General features: G+C 50.4%; 1 protein-coding gene across 3 annotated transcripts in view; it reads left to right on the top strand.

Moving 5' to 3' along the window:
* The window catches only part of SNED1 (sushi, nidogen and EGF like domains 1), a 56,090-nt gene that overhangs the window by 21,307 nt on the left and 20,167 nt on the right, over window positions 1–14,616 (top strand). For 2 of the 3 annotated variants that reach the window (XM_036318944.1, XM_036318946.1), the window contains 13 exons: window positions 102–215; window positions 1,419–1,532; window positions 1,696–1,809; window positions 6,627–6,752; window positions 6,940–7,044; window positions 7,326–7,439; window positions 7,985–8,101; window positions 8,836–8,952; window positions 9,106–9,222; window positions 9,393–9,506; window positions 13,187–13,300; window positions 13,930–14,043; window positions 14,375–14,488. In XM_036318944.1, the coding sequence (XP_036174837.1) occupies window positions 102–215; window positions 1,419–1,532; window positions 1,696–1,809; window positions 6,627–6,752; window positions 6,940–7,044; window positions 7,326–7,439; window positions 7,985–8,101; window positions 8,836–8,952; window positions 9,106–9,222; window positions 9,393–9,506; window positions 13,187–13,300; window positions 13,930–14,043; window positions 14,375–14,488 (1,494 nt within the window). The remainder of the gene's footprint in view (window positions 1–101; window positions 216–1,418; window positions 1,533–1,695; window positions 1,810–6,626; window positions 6,753–6,939; window positions 7,045–7,325; window positions 7,440–7,984; window positions 8,102–8,835; window positions 8,953–9,105; window positions 9,223–9,392; window positions 9,507–13,186; window positions 13,301–13,929; window positions 14,044–14,374; window positions 14,489–14,616) is intronic. The other variant, XM_036318945.1, reaches the window with a different exon arrangement.

Here is a 14,616-nt window from a genome sequence, read left to right on the forward strand (position 1 = left end):
CAGGAAGGCCAGGTTTGCTGTCCCCTCCCCACTCCTCCCAGGCGTGGCAGATCCTCCCAACCTGGTTCCTCCACTGAGGCCCCAGCCCACCTGTTTTTCAGATGTGGATGAGTGTGCTTCCCACCCATGTCAGAATGGTGGGACCTGCACCCACAGCGTCAACAGCTTCAGCTGCCAGTGCCCAGCTGGCTTCGGAGGACCCACCTGTGAGACAGGTAAGAGGAAACCACCTGGGCCCCTGAGTTCTGCTGGCTGCAGGGTGGCTGGGTGGTCCTGCCCAAGGAGTGGTGGGCGGCCTGGGGGAACCGTCAGGTCAGCCACGCCACAGAGGGCTTGGCCCCAGGCAAGGGTCACCAGAGAGGCCTGAGGGTCCAGGGCAGGAGCACTGACCACAGCACTGGGGCCTCCTGAGCCCTGGTGTTTAGACCAGGGAGGAGGCCTTGGAACCGGCCAGTGCCCAGTTCCCAACTGGGCCCGTGTCAGAGCCATACTGGTGGCTGGGCCTGGTGTGGTAGGAGCCATCGAGCCCTCTCACCCCAGAACCGGTTTGAAGAGAATGTGGGGGTGTGGGGAGGAGGACCAACACCCGCTACCTTCTTCCTGCCTGTAGCCTGGAACCCTGAACCCCAGCTGCTCTGGCAGGAATGGAAGCTGTTTCTCTCCAACCCCCAGAGCTCCCACAGCCCGGGTATGGGTTGGGGTCCTTCTTGAGACACCCCTGGCTTTGAGTGGTCACAGGCTCGCTCAGAGCTGTGCTCCCATCTACGCTGCCCAGGACTTTAGCCACCAAAGCACCTCCACATCTAGGGGGGTGGGGCCTTCCCCTTGCTTTCCTCCCTCCCTTTCCTCCCCGCCCCCCCGCACCCCACCACTCCAGAGAGGGCTGCTCATTCATCCAGGATGTATCTGGTCCTTGTAACGAGTTGCCTGGAGACAGGCAATGTAGCAGGGGCAAAGCAGTGTCTCCCAATCACTGGATCTGCTGTCAGTGACCACCAGGGAGTCAGGAAGACTGAATCCCCAGTGAAGGGTGGGTGGGAGGGTGGACAGAGGTGGGGACTGAGTGCCTTACACGATGTCCCTGCAGCAACATGTCAACCCCCCAGGACCATTGAGGCCCCTTCTGCACCCCTGGGAACTGCACACCCTTTAAGTCTCCATCACAGGCAGTATCCACCCACCTGGCTGGAAAGAATCTCTCAGCCAGTGCCCCAGAGTCCGGCTCTGAGTCAGCTCAGCGAAGCCCCCATCCAGCACGCACACCCTCTGCTGAACAAAACTCTATACAGCAGCTTTCAGCAGATGAGCTTTCAGCAGCCGGTAGATGAGGAATGCCCTGGTCAGGACCCCCCACCACCTGACAGGCCCCAGGGGCACTGCAGCCAGGACTCCAGGACTTCTACCCTCTGCACTTGTAGCACCATCTCCATGTAACACCAAAGAGTGTGTGAATGGCGGCCGGTGCCAGGTGGTCAGCGGCTCCGCGGTGTGCGAGTGCCCAGTGGGCTACACGGGCAACGCCTGTGAGACAGGTGAGTGGCCTGCACTCCGGAAAGGTGGGGAGGGGGGCGCGGAGAGGGCATGGGACAGACAGGGGTGGGGCGGGGCCGGGAAGGGCGGGGCTACTCCTGGCCAAATGTGGAGCTGTGGTCAAAGGCTGGCTGGAAGCCCAGCTCCTACCTCCACTGCCCACAGACGTGGACGAATGCGGCTCCAGCCCCTGCCTGAACGGAGCCTCATGTGTCGACCTTGTGGGGAACTTCACCTGTCTGTGCACAGGGCCCTTCGAGGGACCACGCTGCGAGGCAGGTAATGGCCATGTAACCCCTCAAAGGTGATAGTGCTTTCGGGGTCACTGGCCTCTTTCCATCACTGTCTGGCTTAGCCCCACCCCTGTCTTCTACTCTGGCCGGTCCCCTGAGCCTCTGTGGGGAAACTGGTCTTGGCTGGTCCACCCACGTGCTATGTGAGACCGAGCAAATCAGTTCTCCTCTTGGCCTGGTCTCCTGATTATATGCAGGGATGGTGACCACTCTCGGGGAGAGCACTGACTTTTTAACATACTGCCTTGTGCCCCAGACCCCTCACCAGGCGAGGGAACCACTGTGGGAGTCTGAAAGAACACTGACCTTTATTACTGGGGATGAGATCTGCTAGTTTCCACTCTATTTCATGTTGTTTTAAATGCTGGTTATGACTCAGATCAATTAAAAGACCAACTAAATGTGACAACCCACAGATTAAATACAGGGCTTTCATTCAAGGCATCGCCCTATCCTCCAGCGGCCTCGGCCCCTGTGCCAGGACAGCTGTGCACACAGCAGGAACAGCTTCTCCCCAGGAGACACTCAGGACAATCTAGTCCGATTTACTTTGAGTCTAAAAACTTAAGGAGGAAATTATATTTGGGCACAAGTAAGATGCAGATGGATGCTGTGCCTGCCATGGGTCACTGTGTCCTCAGAAGAGGGTGAGGCTGTGCAGTGCGGGGGGGAGGGGGGGGGAAGGGAGGCACTCTTACCGGTTTGGTTGCTTTAAATCACTGTGTATGTCACGGTTCTCCTTGTCCAGATTTTAATCTAAATATCAGCGTGTTTAACTAAATGCAAGTCAGAAAACATAAGTGATTTCAAAAGATTTTGCAAAGAAACCGCATTTTAAAATAATTTTTATTGTTGAAAGTATTACATATATTCCGTTTTTTCCCCATTGACCCCTTCTAGCCTGCCCTCACCTCCCACCCTAGGCCTTCACCACACTATTGTCTGTGTCCATGGGTTATGCATATATGCATACAAGTTCCTTGGTTGATCTCATCCCACCCACTCACTCACACACACACCCCTTCCCTGAGATTCAATAGTCTATTCCATGCTCTGTGTCTCTGGATCTATTTTGTTCATTAGTTTATTTTGTTCATTCCACATATGAGTGAGATGATGTGATACTTGTCTTTCTCTGACCCTTTGAGACAGCAAGGCGGGACTTGGAGAATATTATGCTACGCGAAATAAGAAACCACATTTTATACAAAACAATAAAGCAAAGGAAAGCAAGCAGGAAGAAACAACAGAACTGACATTCTATTCCTGATATCAGCTCATTAGCCACATTACAAGGTACAAACCTTGACATTCTAATCAGATCCAGCAAGAAGTTGGCCAAAATTTGGAGATTATTTAAAGAGAGTGAGAGAGAGAGTCTGGCCTCCTGCTCCTTGCCAAGCAAGATTAGCTGTGCTGAGAATTTCCCCCTTACTGTCAAGAACTAGAAAGCCAGACAAACTACTGGATACATAGTTAAAAACCATGGTTATAAGGTTACTCAAGAATTTTCAAGAGACTTCCAAGGATCTTAGTGAGAATGTCAAAGACATGAAAAAGGACCAGTCAGAAGTTAAACATACACTAACTGAAATAAAAAATAATTTACAGGGATTCAACAGTAGAGCAGAGGATTCTGAGAATCAAATCAATAATTTGGGATATGAGGAAGCAAAGAACACCTAATCAGAAGAGAAAAAAGAATCCAAAAATATGAAGATAGTGTAAGGAGCCTCCGGGACAATTTCAAGCGTACTAACATTTGCATTATGGGGGTGCCAGAAGGAGAAGAGAGAGAGCAAGATATTGAAAACCTTTTTGAAGAAATAATGACAGAAAACTTCCCCTACCTGGTGAAAGAAATAGACTTACAAATCCAGGAAGTGCAGAGAGTCCCAAACAAGTGGAACCCAAGGAGGCCCACACCAGGACACATCATAATTAAAATGCCAAGAGCAAAAGACAAAGAGAAAAAAAGCAGCAAGAGAAAAGCAGTTAGTTACCTACAAGGGAGCACCATATGATTGTCAACTGATTTCTCAACAAAAACATTTCAGGCCAGAAGGGAGTGGCAAGAAATATTCAAGTGATGAATAGCAAGGACCTACAACCAAGATTTTTCTACCCAGCAAAGCTATCATTCAGAATTGAAGGTCAGATAAAGAACGTCTGAGACAAGAAAAAGCTAAAGGAATTCCTCACCAGCAAACCAGTATTACAAGAAATGTTGAAGGGTATACAGAAAGGAGAAGGAGGAGAAGGAGGAGGAGGAGGAGGAGGAGGAGGAGGAGGAGGAGGAGGGGAAGGAGGATCAAAATATAAACAATAAAATGATAATGAATACATATCTATAAACAACTGAATCTAAAAATCAAATAAATGAACAAGGAATCTAATGAACAAAATAAACTGATGAATAAAATAGAACCTGAGGCATGGAAACATGGAACAGACTGACGAACCTCAGAAGGAAGAGGGAGAGGAGGGTAGAAAGACATGAACCAAAGAACTCATATGCATATGCATTACCTATGGACACAGACAATAGGGTGGTGAAGGCCTGGGGTGGGGCGGGAACCGGGTGGAAGGGGGTAATGGGCAGAAAAAAAGGGGACATCTGTAATACTCCCAGCAATAACGTTTTTTTAAAAAAAAGAAAAGAAAAATATAGTATCTGAATTTTAAAACTGCACTGGACCATATTCACAGTAGGTAGACAGTGGAGAAGGAAACATATGAGAACTTGAAGAGAGAAACGGAACAGCTCCACACGCAGCACAGGCAGAGTAAGGCTAGGACCAGCTCTCAGTGATTAGTGGTGCGTTTGGAGTTCCAGGAGGAGGGAGTGCTGGGGGCACAGAAAATATATGAAGAAACATTCGCTACATTTGATGAAAACTAAGACCCACATGTCCAAGAAAAGCATTAAGGAAATCACATGAAGCCACACCACAGTCAGCTTGCTGAAAACCGGTGACAAAGAGAAAATCTTAAAAGCAGCCAGAGGAAAAAACAGAATCCAAACAGAGGAACGGGGACGTGCAGGCCAGACTGTGGGGCAGAAAGGAAAACACTGTCAACCTACTTTCAAAGATGCAGGTGAAATAAAGATTTTCCAACAGAGAAAACTCTGAGCCCTAGCTGGTTTGGCTCAGTGGATAGAGCGTCGGCCTGCAGACTGAAGGGTCCCGGGTTTGATTCCAGTCAAGGGCACATGCCAAGGTTGCAGGCTCGATTCCCAGTAGGGGGCATGCAGGAGGCAGCCGACCAATGGTCCTCTCTCTCAACATTGATGTTTCTCTCTCCCTCTCCCTTCCTCTTTAAAATCCATAAAAATATTTTTAAAATTAAAAAAAAGAAAACTCTGAGAGAATTCATCACCAGCATATCTGCGTTGCAAGAAATGCTAAAGGAAACTCTTTAGATAGAAGAAAATGGTACCAGATGAAAATCTGGACCTACACCAAGGAATGAAGAGTTCTAGAAATAGTAAATATGTGAGCAGATATAACTTTTCTTTTTATCTTTTGATCACCTTAATGACAATTTAAAAACACAATTATAACAATAAAATTTGGACTGTGTAACATATACAAAAATAAACTATATGACACCAATAGCCTGAAGCAGAGTGCACCAGCTTTCCCTGCAAAGGGCCCGCTATTAATATTTTTGGCTTTCCGGCCAGGTGGTCATAGCTCTTCAACACTGCCAGAGTAATGAAAAGCAGCCAGCCACAGATGACACGTAAATGACCGGGCAAGGCAGTGTCCAAAGAAACTTTGTGTTTAAATTGGCAGCAGGCAAGATTTGGTCTGTGGGCCACAGTTTACCCACCTCTGAGTAAAGGGAATAAAACATTGCCAGGTCTGTCCGTTGCATGTGAAGTGGACCGAGGGCATCTGTGACCCCGAAGAGAGAGAACAGGGACATCGTGGGGGTGATAGGACGTGTGGCGGGGTCACACAGATCTACACGTGTTACAATTCATGGAAGTACACTGCCAACAAAAGTCAACTTTACTATGTATTAATTTAACAGATAAATTCTGAAACTATGTGAAGAAACTGAACATGGAAGAAACGAAGAGGAAAGAGTTGGCCATTACTCATCCCGGGAATCTGGCCCGGCTTCTCTGTAGAACAAGAAATACTGCCAGGGACAAAGAGAGACCTTTCATAATGACAAAGAGAGAAATTTGCCAAGAGGATCAACAATCTTAAATATACTATTAACATGAATCAAGATACATGAAGCAAAAGCTAACAGAACCACTAGGAGACACAGATCATTGTCGGTGGAGAGGTCAGGACACGCCAGCAGCTCAGGACACGGGAACGAAGCCAGCAAGGATGGACCTGCCCAGCACCATTGGCCGCCTGGCCTGATGGGCATCCAGACGCACATTCTTTTCAGTGCTCAGGGAGCACTCGCCATGCCAGGCCGTCCTGCCACCATAAAATAAGGCTCAATAAATTCAAAAGGATTGTGTTCTCTGACCACAGCAAAATTAAAGTAGAATCAACAACAGAAAGGTACCAGGAAAATCCCCGTATTTTACTAAGAGATGCTCGAGCAGAACCATCTGGAGGCCTCCGGCCTTGCTGGGACCTTCGGTGCCCACCATGGGCCCTTCTTATCCTTGCTTCTCATTCTGCTCCAAAGAGGGGCTCTCAGGGGAGGGGCAGCGGGAAATTAGCTCCCAGGAAATAGGCCTCCGGCTTAAACTGCACTTGGCACTGGGAACAGAGGTGGAAACACCAATGTGTGCTGCTGCTCTGGTGACCACTGTCTTTCTTACAGGAAGCCAGCCAGTGCCTGACCCCTGCCTCTCGGCCCCTTGCCAGAACGGGGGCACCTGTGTCGACGGAGATGAGGGCTACGTGTGCGAGTGCCCCGAAGGCTTCATGGGCCTCGACTGCAGGGACAGTGCGTGTGGCCGGGCTGGGGCCTCCCGTGGGGTGTGCATGCAAACAGCAGGATAGAGAATGTGTGAGCATGTGGGGGTATACACAGCAGCTCTTATGGGAAGGTCGCCAGGAGCAGGGCAGGGTCAGGAAAGGGCTCCACCCTCTAGCACCCCCACATTAGAGGCTCCTTCCTCTCTCCGTGGCAGGAACCCCTGATGACTGTGAGTGCCGAAATGGTGGCAGATGTCTCGCGGGCAATACCACCCTCTGCCAGTGCCCCCTGGGCTTCTTTGGGCTCCTCTGTGAATTTGGTAGGTGCCCAGAGTTGAGCTGGGGACACCTTGCCTGCCCCTGACTATCCTCCAAACCAGGGTTTGAAGGTGGCTTCAGCCTGGACCAGGATCCACAAGGTCAGACCCTCCACCAGTGTTTCTGTGGCCCCACCCCCACCCCAGGAGGGTGCTCCTGCTGGCAATAAAAGTGCCTGAACCTGATCTCCTGTTGGGGTCACTGGGTCTTGCACACCCCCACCCTTGTTAAGAACACCAGGTCCCTAGGAAGACCTGAGACAGGGCTCCTTCCTCCCGCGCAGAAGTCACAGCCACGCCCTGCAACATGAACACCCAGTGCCCCGATGGCGGCTACTGCATGGAGTACAGCGGGAGCTACCTGTGCGTCTGCCACACTGACCACAACATCAGCCACTGTGAGAGGGGTGGAGGGCGTGCACATGCCTGAGGGCTGGGATGGTTCCCACAAACTGGGGGTGGGAGGTGTTTGGGAGGAAAGTGGTAGCTTCCCTGCGGCGCACCAGAGGACCTGTGGGTGCACCCCCACCCAGTCGGCAGGCAGTCCTCTAACACAGGCCAGGTCTCCTCCCATCTTCCCTGCAGCAGGCTGATAGCCAAAGGGCACCTGACCGCATGCAGGTGCCATGCAGTGTCTTCCTAAGCCTCTAGCTTAGCTGCTAGCATGTCAACGGGTGCCGAATGCAGCATGTGATTAAACCCCACCACCACCACCATGTGTGATGATGGTGTGGGTGAGCTCAATCCCAGCTCTTAGAAGAGGGAGGCTGAATTCTGGGAAAATCAAGGATAAGAGAAATTCCAGGGAGGGGCCTTAGAGCCTGAGTGAGGAATCAAGACCCAGCAGAGTGTATTTTAGGGGCCGAGGTCCTAGCCAGGGTGTCAGGGTGGCCCTGCCAGCCTCTTGCCCAGAATGCAACAGGGCTGCCCTCTGACCCCACAGCACTGCCCTCACCCTGCGACTCAGACCCCTGCTTCAACGGAGGCTCCTGCGAGGCCCAGGATGACTCCTACACGTGCGAGTGCCCACGTGGGTTCCATGGCAGGCACTGCGAGAAAGGTGGGTGTCAGCACCCCGGACAGCGCCAGTGGCCTGGCTCCTCCCCCTGCCCGAGGGTATTTGTCAGTGCATTGGTCGCCCTGTGACCACCTGGCCGAAAGCCACAAATATTAATAGCGGGCCCTTTGCAGGGAGAGCTGGTGCACTCTGCTTCAGGCTATTGGTGTCATAGAGTTTATTTTTGTATATGTCACACAGTCCAAATTTTATTATCATTGTGTTTTTAAATTGTCATCCCGGGAATAATGCACTCCCCTTCCAATGGTTCAGAGGTTCCTTGATCTGGTCTGTGGCCCCCTGGTCATCACTGCTTTCCTCAGAATAGGCTTTGTGTCCTGCTCAGCATTTTTTCAAATAGCTTTTAGAATCACTGATTTGAAAAACATTCATTAGGATTTTGTTACATCTAATCCAACTTGGAGAATGTCAACAACACAGCCACTTGAGAGTGTAACTATTCTTCCCTAAGTACTGACCAGCGCCCACCCTGGATGGTCCCCTCCATGCAGTTTGAAGGGCTCGGGGCAGAGGAGAGAGGCGGGGTGGGCAGAGGCCCCGAGGTGGAGAGGGAACCTACAGACTGGCTTGGCCCCTGCTGCTGCTGCCAGGCCCGTGGGGCTGAGAAGCAGGCCAGAGCCTGCAGGGCCCACAAGTGCCTGAGGACTGAGAAGACATGGGTGGGGGTACCGTGAGCCCTTGTTTACCCGTCTCCCTCTCTCTCTGTCCTTCCACAGCCCGGCCGCGCCTGTGCAGCTCGGGGCCCTGCCGGAACGGGGGCACCTGCAAGGAAGCAGGCGGCGAATACCAGTGCAACTGCCCTTTCCGCTTCACCGGGAGGCACTGTGAGATCGGTGCGGCCTGCCAGCTGGGATCGGCTAGGAATCGGGGGTGGAAACCAGGACCCCCAACCCACCACCATGTCTGCTTTGGGATCTGGGGACCAGGGAAGGGGCAGAGGTGGTGGGTATATGACACCTGACCCCAACTGTGCCCTCTGCTCCCAGGGAAGCCAGACTCATGTGCCTCTGGGCCCTGTCACAATGGAGGCACCTGCTTCCACTACATTGGCAAATACAAGTGTGACTGTCCCCCAGGCTTCTCCGGGCGGCACTGTGAGATAGGTAAGGTGGATGCAGGCCACTAGAGACAAAAACACGCCCCTCATGGCTGGCCCAGGCGGGGTGGCAGGGGTGGAGGGGTAGGCAGAGCGGCACAGAGGGGACATCTCTGTGCAGCCCAGAGGCCAGTGGGGAGGAAGTGATGGGTGATAGTGGCCCCTGTGACCTTGCAGCCCCTTCCCCCTGCTTCCGGAGCCCCTGTGTGAATGGGGGTACCTGCGAGGACCTGGGCACAGATTTCTTCTGCCGCTGCCGAGGCGGGTACACAGGACGCCGGTGCCAGGCGGGTGAGAGGGCCAGGGGACTGGGGTGGGGGCAAGGAGTTCTTCCTAATCCTGGAAGAGCAGAGGACAGTGTGCAGGGGGTGGAGGGGACAGAGGGGAAGAAGGAAAGGAAACCTCTGGGCAGCCCTCCTGGAGGTCAAGGCACCTTCACCATGGGACAGGCTGTGTGGGGAGCAGGGGTTCCGAGCTCTGTGGCCTGGTGGGCAGAGTAATGGGGCTGGGCAGGTGCCCTGCTGTGCAGAAGGGGCTGCTGTGTCCTTGCAGAGATGGACTGCGCCCCCCGAGGAGGTCATGCATGCCATGTGGCGCTTCAATGGCACACGGCTGGTCTCGGTGGCATGGCACTCGAGTGACTAAGGCTACATACAGCCTGAGCGCCCCTAATTCCATCCGGTCTTCCAGCTGCAGGGCGTCTGGAGTGAGCCTCCCCAGTGCCATAGTGATCTGTGGGCCCTCTGGGGTGGGGCTGCGAGGGCTGAGGCAGCCGCTACGGCTGAGAGAGCCAAGCCCCTTGCTCGAATTTCGTGCATCGGGCCTCTAGTATATAAATAAAAATAAATAAATAAACATTTAGAGAATTTAATTATAAAAAACATATATACAGAGAAAATCAATGAAACCAAAATCTGGTTCCTTGAAAAAGTCAATGAAATAGATAACCTCGAGCTAGACTGATCAAGAAAAAAAGAAAAACTGGCAATATTAGAATGAAAGAAGAGGCATCACTAATGACCCTACCAATGTTTAAAGGACAACAGGGGGTATTGCACTTTAGGCCAATATATCTGACAACCTAGATCAGTGATGGGGAACCTTTTGAGCTCGGCATGTCAGCATTTTGAAAAACCCTAACTTAACTCTGGTGCCGTGTCACATATAGAAATTTTTTGATATTTGCAACCATAGTAAAACAAAGACTTATATTTTTGATATTTATTTTATATATTTAAATACCATTTAACAAAGAAAAATCTACCAAAAAAATAAGTTCGCGTGTCAGAGGTTCGCCATCACTGACCTACATGAAACAGATGAATACCTTGAAAGACACAAATTACCAGAACTGGCAGAAGGAAAATTAGAAAATATGAATATCCCTATATCTATTAAATTTTATTTGGAATGAAAAACCCTCCTACAAAGAAAATATCAGGACCAGATTTTCATAACACTAGCGAATTCTATCAAGCATCTAAGAAAGGAATTATACCCTATACAAGCTCTTTTAGAAAACACAGGGGGAAGGAGTATTTCTCTACTTATTTTATGAGACCAGTATTTCTGTGATACCAAAACAAGACAGAGACATTACAAAAAGTGAATTACAGATAACAGTCTCATGATATACATACAAAAATCTTAACAATATGTTACTAAATTAAACCCAGTACTACATAAAAAGCAAAACACATCATGACCAAGTGGGATTTATCTCAAGAGCACAGGCTGGTTTAACATCTGGAAAGCAATCAATGTAATACACCATATTAGAAGATAAAGGAGGAAACCATATGATCACCTCAATAGAGGCAGAAAAATCATTTGACAAAATTCAACTATTATTAAAAATTAAATAAACTAAGAGTAGAAGAGAATTTCTTCAACCTGATAAAGGAACCCATGAAAAACTCAACAGCCAATAGTATACTTAATGATGACTGGCTTCCTGCCATAATCAGTATTGAGCAAATGTGTCCATCTCACCAACTCTTCCCAGTGTGGTCCTGGAGACCCCAGACAGGGCCATGGACAAGAGGAAATAAAGGGTGTGTCCACTGGAAAGGAAGCCGTGAAGATGACACAATAGTGAGCACAGAAAGTGCTAAGGCAATTCTACAAAAGAAGCTATAGAACTAAGAAGTGAATTCAATGAGGTCACAGGATTCAGAGTCAACATACCAAACCAGTTATATTTTCATATTCTAGCAGTGAACACTTGGGAAATGAAGTGAAACAAAAATGATGTATCAAAATCATGATAAATTTTTATATGTGAAATTCATTATAACATCCATATAAAGGCCAAAATTATAAACTTTCTTTTTTAATGTATTTTTATTGATTTCAGAGAGGAAGAGAAAGAGAGAGAAAGAGAAAGAGAAAGAGAGAGAGAGAGAGAGAGAGAGAGAGACAGACATCAATGATGAGAGAGAATCATTGCTTGGATGCCTCCTGCACACCCCCCTACTGGGTATTGAGCCCGCAACCTGGGCTTGTACCCTTGATCGAATAGAACCCAGGACCTTTCAGTCTACAGGCCTACGCTCTATCCACTAAACCAAACTGGCTAGGACTATACACTTCTTTTAAAAGGATGAGAAAATCTTCACCACAGCTGAAATAAAATTTTCATGCACTTTGAGAAATATAGGTAAATTTTTTTTGGTTTTTTTTTTTTTGGCCTTGGGGTAAGAAAAGATGCCATAAGCCAGGAAAAAAAAAAAAAGCACTAACTATAAAAGGGGAAAAGTGGACAAATTGACTCTATAAAAATTAGGAACTTAGGGAAGAAAGTGAAATGTAAGGTTCAAACTGGTTTCAAGAACATATGAAGAACTCTATGAATCAGTAAGAAAAGAATAATCAACCTGACAGGAAAATCAGCAAAACTCATGAGCAGGCATTTCATGGAGGAGGAGGTACACAGAACCAGTGAACGTAAAGAATGCAGCAATCACCCATATGCCAGTCAAAAGCACACCAAGATGCGTGCAGTTGGCCAAACTTCCGAAGTTGAAGAGGCCTATGTGTTGGTGAGGATGTGGATCCACAGGATTTGTGAGAAAACTGCTGGAGGAAATGTGAATTGTTTAAGCACTTTGAAAACCACTTGGTAATCTGCCCATCGAGCTGACCGTTCATATAAGCTGTGTCCCGGCAACTCCACTTCTCGGTGCACATCCACAAGCAGGAGATGGGGAAGCAGACACAGAAACACTTGTTTTGCAATAGTAAGAAGTCTAGGACCAACCCAAGTGTGCACCAAACAAAGATGGGTAAAGTACAGTATAATCACACTGTGGAATATTATACAGCAGGGAAAGGGGGTCCCACAGAGACCCGCAGCAACATGGAGATGTCTTATTAATGTAGCGTGGACAGAGAAGAGTACATATACCACAATATCCTATAGATAAAGTTCATAAATAGCAAAAGCAAAGCCATCTATAGTATTGATTAGGCAACCCATAAAAATTTAAATTCAAACAGGCACAGAAATGATAGCCACAGAAACTCATGTCACACCGGGTGGGGATGTGCATATGCCCTGCTGAGCCCGTCAGCATTCTAGTGCCCAGGTTGAGTGCAGCTCCAGGAGTCATTATATCATTACCATCTATTTACTCACATGTTGCTAAGCATTCAAATTAAACTTTTCTAAATGGAACATTTTGAATTCAGTAGCACAACTCCCAGTTTAAGAAACACACAGGGTGAACATTTTAAAACAAAGGACGCAACCCCATTTTATTGTTTTCGTACATGATTGTTATTAAGTGAATTGGCAAGATTGGGCCCATCCGCCTGAGCTGGGAAACTGAGTCCCACGGTGTCTCCTCAGAACAAAACTCATTTATGTCCATCTTAATTTGGCTTCAAGCCAATGCCTCTAATGACGGCAACATTGTTTTATTCTCGGATCTCTCCTGGCACCCGTGCACCTGGGCACTCCTCTCTCCCAGAAATTGACGAGTGCAGATCCCAGCCGTGCCTGCATGGGGGCTCCTGCCAGGATCGAGTCGCCGGGTACCTGTGCGTCTGCAGCCCGGGGCATGAAGGAGCCCACTGTGAGCTGGGTAAGACAGCCTGGCCCTCACCACAGGGCAGCAGCTGCAGCAGCCTGGCCATGTCCATGACCTGCCCTGACCCTCTTCACCCTTGCTGGTGTCTGGCTGGCTACACACTCAGGCCCCTGCCAGCTCTGCCTCCACCTACCTGGGGAGATTGGAAGCTTGGCTAAGAAACACTGACTGACTGTCTTCTCCTGCTCCTGCAGACTCTGGCTTCAGGGGCAGACAAGATGGGGTTCAGAGAGGGCAGGTCACAGCCCTGATACCTGGCCAGTGCTCCAAGCTGGCAGAGGGAGTGGGGGCCTGCCAGGTGCACTGCTGGATGAGCCCTGCACTCCTTACACCTCTGTTGGGCTCTAAGCCTTGAGACAGTGACACCACCCAGGGAGGGCCAGGCCCAGGATGTCCAGCCTGGACAGTAAACTTGGGAGTAGCTTGGGGTGGGGGCTTTGTGGGACAGGCAGTGGAGAGGGCAGGAGTGAGATAGAAACCTCAGGCTGAACACAGAACCCTGGAGGTCATGTAAGTCCATGTAGGCCCATGTAAGCCCATATAAGACCATGTGGGGCCCTATAGGCCCATTAGGCCCATGTGGGGTAGGTAGGCTCATGCAGCCCCGTGTCCTGTCTTTGCAGAGACAGATGAGTGCCAGGCGCAGCCCTGCAGAAACGGAGGCTCCTGTAGGGACCTCCCAGGAGCCTTTGTGTGCCAGTGCCCCGCAGGCTTCACTGGAGTCCACTGCGAGACAGGTAGGGGCTATGCTTGGGTGGATCCCCTGTGTGCCCAGGCCCTCACCCACACTTGAGATGCCCCAGACACCCAGGCAAAACTGCTTTCTGAAAGCCCAGACCCTGGGCCACAGAGAGCAGAGTGGAGGGGGCAGCCACCCCGGCCCTGCTGGACAGATCCCCTGGCAGGCAGGATTCTAGGGGTGAAGGGAGAGCTGGGCACCCACCAAGGATGAGAGAGACTTCCACCCCCGGCTCGTCCACGCCGCCCTTTCCCTTCTTCCCGCTGTCCTCTCCTCCCTCCCCCAGACACCCCTTTGCCGCTCGGGCCCACTCTTTGGGTGTTCTCCAGAGGTGGATGCCTGCGACTCCAGCCCCTGCCAGCACGGAGGCCAGTGCAAGAACGGTGGCGGGGCCTACCTGTGCGTCTGCCCAGAGGGTTTCTTCGGCTACCACTGTGAGACAGGTGTGGGCATGGCCCGGGCACTCCTCCTCGGGCTCCTTGCAAGTTCCCCCGCCTCCCCTGCTGTCCCTGGATGGCCAGGCTTTCCAGCTCAGGGTCTGGGCACCGCCCCCCCCCCCCCCCCCCCCCCC

Source organism: Myotis myotis, unplaced genomic scaffold, assembly GCF_014108235.1.
Source record: "Myotis myotis isolate mMyoMyo1 unplaced genomic scaffold, mMyoMyo1.p scaffold_m19_p_8, whole genome shotgun sequence".
NCBI classification, from domain to species: domain Eukaryota; kingdom Metazoa; phylum Chordata; class Mammalia; order Chiroptera; family Vespertilionidae; genus Myotis; species Myotis myotis.